Source organism: Eriocheir sinensis, chromosome 36, assembly GCF_024679095.1.
Source record: "Eriocheir sinensis breed Jianghai 21 chromosome 36, ASM2467909v1, whole genome shotgun sequence".
In the NCBI taxonomy this organism is placed as follows: Eukaryota; Metazoa; Arthropoda; class Malacostraca; order Decapoda; family Varunidae; genus Eriocheir; species Eriocheir sinensis.
Window position 1 is genome coordinate 14,555,514 of NC_066544.1, and position 7,139 is coordinate 14,562,652.

Genomic DNA, 7,139 nt, shown 5'->3' on the forward strand with positions numbered 1-7,139 from the left:
TCTTCCTTTCCTCCTTCCCCTCCTTATCTGTTCCCCTTTTTCTCCTTCATTTTTCCACCTTCTTTCCTTCCTACCCTCTTCTTAATTTCTTTCTACTTTTCTCTTCCTATTCCCTCTTTTTTACCTCCCATTTTCCACCTTTTTTCTTTATCCTCTTCTTCTTCGTTCATTCCTTTTGTTTTTTCTCTGTATGGAATATTTTTCTCTTCCCTCTCTACCCTTCCTATCACTATCATTTTTTATTTCCTCCTAACATATATTTCATCTTCCGTTCCTTCCTTCCTTCCTTCCTTCCTTCCTTCCCTTCTCCTTTTCCCGTGAGTCATACAAAAGAAAGGACAGACTAAAGATGAAAAATAAACGAGACGAGACACGAAAGAGAACGTTTATGTTTAAGAAGGATAAAGAGAAAGCGAGAGAAGGTTGCTATGGAGGAAAAATGACGCCAAAACCAATCCCTTGACGCAACGCTCGCCCGCGGGAAGACAAGCCCAGAACACGTCAGTAGGAGAATGGAGTACTAGACGGAGTGGCGGCGGCGATGCTCTGCCAAACCTGTTCTACTTCTGACATTCACCGCTGCGACGACTACTGTTACTACTACTATTTCTACTACTACTACTACTACTACTACTACTACTACTACTACTACTACTACTACTATTTCTTTTGATACTGCTGTTTTTCTTTTTCTTTTTCCTTTATTATTTTCCTTTATTCTTTTATTATCCTCCTTTTTGTCCTACTTTGATTTTTAAAAATACTACTACTACTACTACTACTACTACTACTACTACCACTACTACCACCATCGTTACCGCTACTACTACTACTATTGTTACTGCTACCACTACAATTGTTATTTTCTACTACTACTACTACTACTACTACTACTACACCAACAACCAAAACCACTACCAAGGTCTCATCCCCCTCCCTTCCTCTTCCCATCCCTTCCCCTCACCGTTCCCCTTTCCTCACCCTTCCCATCCCTTCCCCTCACCCTTCCCATCCCTTCCCCTCACCGTTCCCCCTTCCTCACCCTTCCCATCCCTTCCCCTCACCCTGAATAACGAGGGGCTTCCATCTGCTCCCCAATATCAAGGTGCTTCATCTGCTCACCAAGCCCCAAGTGGCGGTCGAGCAGATTAAATCACCCAAGCGGGCGACCTCGTAATGAGCCAATAGGCTTTCTGTTGCCTGCATTTCCATGTTTCCATGTTTCCATGTTTCCCATCCCTTCCCCTCACCGTTCCCATCCCTAACTCTTCCCATCCCTTCCCCTCACCCTTCCCCTTCCCCTCACCCTTCCCATCCCTTCCCCTCACCCTTCCCCTTTCCCCTCCCTCCTCCCTCACGCGCCTGAAGACTCGCCCGAAAGTCGTCTTACGCAACCCAAACCTTCTGCGGCTCATCCTTATGTATTTATTCACCGCTGAGGTTAGGACGGAGTGGTGGTAGTGGTGAATGAATGTGTGGGTTGTGGTCATGGTGGTGGTGGTGATGGTAGTAGTAGTAGTAGTAGTAGTAGTAGTAGTAGTAGTAGCCATATGGGAGAGGAAGGAGAGAAATTTAGGAAAGAAATATGAGAGAGAGAGAGAGAGAGAGAATTTATTGGTCAGACTTAAGACTAATGCTTACGTCTAATTAGAGTAACAACGAGCTCTCTCTCTCTCTCTCTCTCTCTCTCAACATCAACAACAAAAACAAGAGAATTCGCCATTATAAGCTCGTTAGTGAATTCTGGAAGGGTTCATTTAGCGAACTTTATTTTTTTGGGGTCATTTCATTTTATATTTTTTCGTTTCAAGTTTTAATATGTGTGGCGTGGCGCTTTTTTTTTTTTTTGGGGGGGGGGATGAAGGGGTGAGGTTTTTTTTTTTTTGGGGGGGGGTAGGTAAACACATCCATCCTTCCTTCCATCCTCCCATCCTTCCTTCCTTCCTTCCTTCCATCCTCCCATCCTTCCTTCTATCCTCCCATCCTTCCTTCCATCCTCCTATCCTTCCTTTCATCCTCCCATTCTTCCTTCCATCCTCCCATCCTTCCTTCCATCCTCCCATCCTTCCTCTCAACCTTCCTCCCTTCCACCACTTATAGGACTCTCAGGTTACCGGGTTAAGAGGAGAAACGATTACAGAGAAAATATAACGTGGAAATGCAGCGATGACAAACACAGTGCCGGTCATGCTCTTTTTTAGCGGGTCCGGGAGTTTATTCAAGTATTATATGTTTCGTGTACCCTCGCGCCTCTCAGACAGGTGACTCGGGAATACCTGGAGAAGAGTGGAAAGGAGGTGAGGCGGATGTCCGTGTGTGCGTGTGTGTGCGTTCGTTAGAGAGGAAAGGAGGGAAGATTTGCGTGGTGAGAAGAGAAGATAAAATAAAATAATAGAAAATAAGAAGAGGAGAGAAAAGTAAAGAAAAGAAGAGAAAAAGGAGATAAGAGAAGAAGAGATAAGAGAAGAGAAGAGAAGAGAAAATAAAATAATAGAAAATAAAAAGAGAAAAGGTAAAGAAAAAAAGGAAAAAAAAAAGGAGATTATAGGAGAGAGAGAGAGATTAGCACTGTAGTAAAACGTCTACCTCTACCTTAACCTGTATCTCCCTCCACCTTGAACGCCCCTCTCATGACGTGGCTCACCTGTTTCTCACCTGCCCGCCCACCTGACGTCACCTTACCTTGCCTTGCCTTACCTTACCTTACCTTACCTTACCTTATCTCACTGAACATTGCCAGTCCTTTCCTTTTTTATAACTCCACCCAATCGTACCTTACCTTACCTTATTTCAGCTTACCATACCTTACCTTGCCTTACCTTACCTTACCTTACCTTACCGTACCTTAACTTACCTTACCTTACCTTACCTTGCCTTACCTTACCTGCCTTTACCATGCCTTACCTTGCCTTACTTACCTGACGTCACCTTACCTTACCTTACCTTACCTTACCTAATCGAACTTTGCCTTACCTAACCTTACCTAACTTTACTTAACCTAACCTTGCCACTCCTAACCTTACCTTACCTGTGTGTGTGTGTGTGTGTGTGTGTGTGTTTTGCGTATTGACGTGTACCTGAGAGTGACGTCACATTCTCTCTCTCTCTCTCTCTCTCTCTCTCTCTCTCTCTCTCTCTCTCTCTCTCTCTCTCTCTCTCTCATAGGATTATCTTTTTTTCTTTCTATTTTACGACTCCTCCGCCGTTATGCAAACTTCGTCTTGTCATCCACAGCAAGTCATGTTCTTAATGTCATCACCCTCTTCCTCTTCCTCCTCCTCCTTCTCCTCCTCCTCCTCCTCCCCTACTCGTCCCCCTTGACTCCTCTTTTTTGTGCCTCAGAGTAACTGTTTATGAAGGAAATGAAAAGAAGGAAAAAGAAAATAAAGGAGAAGAAAGAAAGAAGTATTCGAGAGAGGAAAGAATGAATAATGAAAATAAAAACTATAAGAAAGAAAAGATGAAAAGAGGAACAGCGGATTGAGGAAAAAGAAATGAAAATAAAAGAGGGAAAGATAGAAAGGGAAAGAGAGAGAAAAACTAAAAGAATGAAAAGCGGTTTGAGAAAGGGGAGAAAAATAAGAAAAAAAAGAAAAAAAGAAGAAAAGAAAGACCGTAAGAAAGGAAAAAAATAAGAAAACTGTCAAGGAAAAGGAAAATAAAAAAAAACGAGAATAATAGAGTAAGGAGATAAAAAATAATAATAAACTTTTAATAATATGCAGTAAAAGAAAAACGTGAAATAAATAAACAAACAAAAAAAAAACAAGAAATCAGCAATAAGAAAATAAAAAGAGAAAAAAAAAAGAAAAAAAAAGATAGGAGAATTAACCGTTTAAGAAGAGGAAATAAACAAACACGTAAATAAAGAATGCAAAAAAACGTAATTCCTGTTTGCCTTACGATTCTTAGTGTTGATATAACGTTCCTCTGTGTTTGTTTGTTTGTTTACGTTATAACACAACAACGTCAATTTGCATGTGTGTAGAGTGCTTGCCCGTTATGTGTGTGTGTGTGTGTGTGTGTGTGTGTGTGTGTGTGTGTGTGTGTGTGTGTGTGTGTGATGATAGGCAAAAATCTCCTCTCTACATCAACCTTATTTGGATCTCCTTCACCTTGACATCTCCCACTGTTCTCCTCCTCCTCCTCTTCTTCTCCTCTTCTTCTTCTTCTCCTCCTCCTTTTCTTCTCTCGTCATTCAATTGAACATTCTGCCTCTCGTCCTTCCTTTTCCTTCTCCTTTTCCCCGCATAACCTTCTCGAACCTTCACTAACCTAACCTAACCTAACCTATCCAAACCTCCTTCTTCTCCCTCCCCAATCCTCCCTTCCCTGACCTCACTCAACCTAACCTATCCAAACCTCCTCCTTCTCCCTCCCTCCCTTCCCTGACCTCACTCAACCTAACCTCCCCTTCTCCTTCTTCCGCAGGTGAATGGCCGGCGTGGCTCAAGGGGAACCTCATCAGAGTCGGCCCCGGCAAATTTGACTTCGGAGACTTCACGCTCAACCACTGGCTCGACGGAATGGCCATCATGCACAAATTCCAGATCGACGGCGGCCAGGTCAGTGGTGGAACGGTGGAAGAGGTGGATGAGGGGTGGATGAGGGGAGAGTGGATGGGGATTAGTGGAATGGTATTGGTGTGTGGGATGGATGGGATAAGGGATAGGGGTTCAGGAGGAGTTGGTGGAGAGGTGGAGTGGGTGTGGGAGTGGAGTTTGAAGGTGTGGAGTAGTGGACTTGCTTTGTTAGGTTATATATGTGTGTGGTGGAGGGGGGATGGGTGGAATGGGTGGAGTGGAGAGGAATGAATGGGCAGGTGGAGTGGGTAAGGGAGGGTGGATGAAGAAGGCAGGGGGAGTGGTGGAGTGGTTTGTAGGAGTATAAGTTTGGAAGAGGAGGAGGAGGAGGAGGGAGAAGAGAGAAGGAAAAGAAGAAAATAAAAATAAAAGATAAGAGAAGAGAAAGCAAAGAAGAAGAGAAGAAGAAGAGAAGAAGAAGAAGAAGAATCACCCATACTAAATCTTAAAATCATAAACAAGGAACACAAAAAGAATGAAAAAAAAATAAGACTAAGAAGAAGAAGAAGAAAGAGGAAGAAGAAAGAAAAAGAAGAAGAAAAAGGAAGGAAAAATATGGTCTTAAAGTCGCACCAGCAGCATCCCTCTTCTCCCCACCTTTACCTCCCCTCCTCCTCCTCCTCCTCCTCCTCCTCCTCCTCCTCCTCTTCCCCAGGTATTTTAGTCTCTACGACCTAGCTGGCTGCTGAGAGTGAAAGTGAGGTGGGGAGGGGAGGGGAGATGGGGTGAGGGGAGACTGACCTGCGCCCCCTCACACCTACCTCACAGGGAGCACGAGGTCTGTAGGTCACTTACTCCCCTCTCCCCATCCCTTACCTCCCCTTTCATCCCTTATCTCCCCTCCCCTTCCTTCCCTCATCTTCCTTATCTCTCTCTCCCACTCCTAAGGGATCTCATTATATTCTCTTCTCCCCTTCTTCTTCTCCCCTCTTCTCTTCTCCCCCTTTTCTTCTATGCCTCTTTCGCTACCCTTCCCTCTCCTTCTTTTCCATCTTCTCTTCATCTATTATCTTTTCTTGCATATCTCCTTTTATTTCTCTTCCCATCTCCTCCCTTCTTCTTTTTTTTCCTCTCTTCCCTTCTCCCCTTCTGTCCCCTTCACTTGCCTATCCACCCTTCTCCCCTTCCCTTCCCTCCCCTCCCAGTCCCTTCCCTCTCCTCCCTTCCCCTCATTCTCTTCCCCTTCCGTCCCCTTCTCTTCCATATCCCACATCCCCTTCCCTTCCCTTCATCTAACCCCTCACCTTCTCCCCCTCCTCCTCCTCCTCCTCCTCCTCCTCCTCCTCCTCCTCCTCCTCCTTCCCCCATCTCCCACGTCCTTAGGCCTACCTCTCACTCGTACATTCCTTCACCTTTTTTTTTTGTCTTCGTCCACTTACACCTGCACTTGATGACCTAATTCTTGTCTGTCTGTCTGTCTGTTATTTTCGTCTCTGCTTCTTCTATTCTGTCTTCTTCCTTTCTCCTCCTCTTTGTATTTTCTTTTATCTCTCCTCTCTCTTACTTTCCTCTTCTCTCTTCCCTCCCTCCCTCCAGTTCCTCCCTTTTCTCTCCTCTCCTCAAGTCAATTTCTCTCCTGCTCCAATTTCTTTCTCCTTACACTTTAAATGATCCACTTTTCTCTCCTACTTAATTAAAACATAATTCTCTCCATTCTCACAACTCTCTCTTCTCCCTCTCCTCTTCTCCCCTCTCCCCTCCTTCGCCCTAATTCATCTCGCCCCACTTTCTTCTCCCTCTCACCTTCATGTCCACTTTTCTCCCCACTAGTTAAGTTTCCCTCTCCCCGCTCTCTCTACTTCTCCCTCCTCCTCCTCCTCCTCCTCTTCTCCCCTTCCCTCCTCTCCCCTCTTCTTCCCTCAACCGCAAAAGAAGTCAGTTGGTTACCTCGCTCGCTTCCCTTTCTCTCCCATTACTCCTCTCTTCTCCCCTCCCCTCATCTTCTCCCCTCCTCTCCCCTCTTCTTCCCTCAACCGCAAATGAAGTCAAATGGTTACCTCGCTTCCTCCCTTTTTCTCTCCGATTACTCCTCTTCCCCTTCTACCTCCTCGTCGCTATCCTCTTCTTTTCTTCTCTCTCCTTCTCCCCTTTCTCTTCTCCTTCCCCTTACCAATCCCTTTTTTCCCCTTTTATTTTCTCCCATTTCCCTTTCCCCTTCCTCCGTGTTTCCTTCCTCCCTTCCATTCCCTTTCCATTTTCATCCCCTTTCTTCGTATTTCCTTCCTTCCTTCCCTTTCCTTCCCTTCCTTCCCTTCCCTTTCCATTTTCATCCCCTCTCCTTCGCACCTTTTCCCTCTCCCCACACCATCCCCTTTCTCCTCTCTCATTCCCTTCATTTCCCTTTCCCTTCCCTCACACCTCAATCATTCCCCCTCATCCCCTCTTTCCCCTCTCATTTCCCCTTCATTTCCCTTTCCCTTCCCTCACACCTCAATCATTCCCCCTCATCCCCTCTTTTCCCCCCCTCTCTTTACCCCTCATCCCTCTCTCACCCTCACCATCTCTTTCCCCTTCTCCCTCCTTTCACTCTCCTCTCCCCCCTTCAACCCCCTTTCC

The 7,139-nt window shown here is 45.4% G+C and overlaps 1 protein-coding gene across 1 annotated transcript in view; it reads left to right on the top strand.

Annotated features, from left to right (window-relative positions):
- The window catches only part of LOC127007882 (carotenoid-cleaving dioxygenase, mitochondrial-like), a 51,670-nt gene that overhangs the window by 23,791 nt on the left and 20,740 nt on the right, over positions 1-7,139 (top strand). Inside the window, exon 2 of the mRNA XM_050879327.1 lies at positions 4,432-4,565. Coding sequence (XP_050735284.1) covers positions 4,432-4,565 — 134 coding nt within the window. The remainder of the gene's footprint in view (positions 1-4,431; positions 4,566-7,139) is intronic.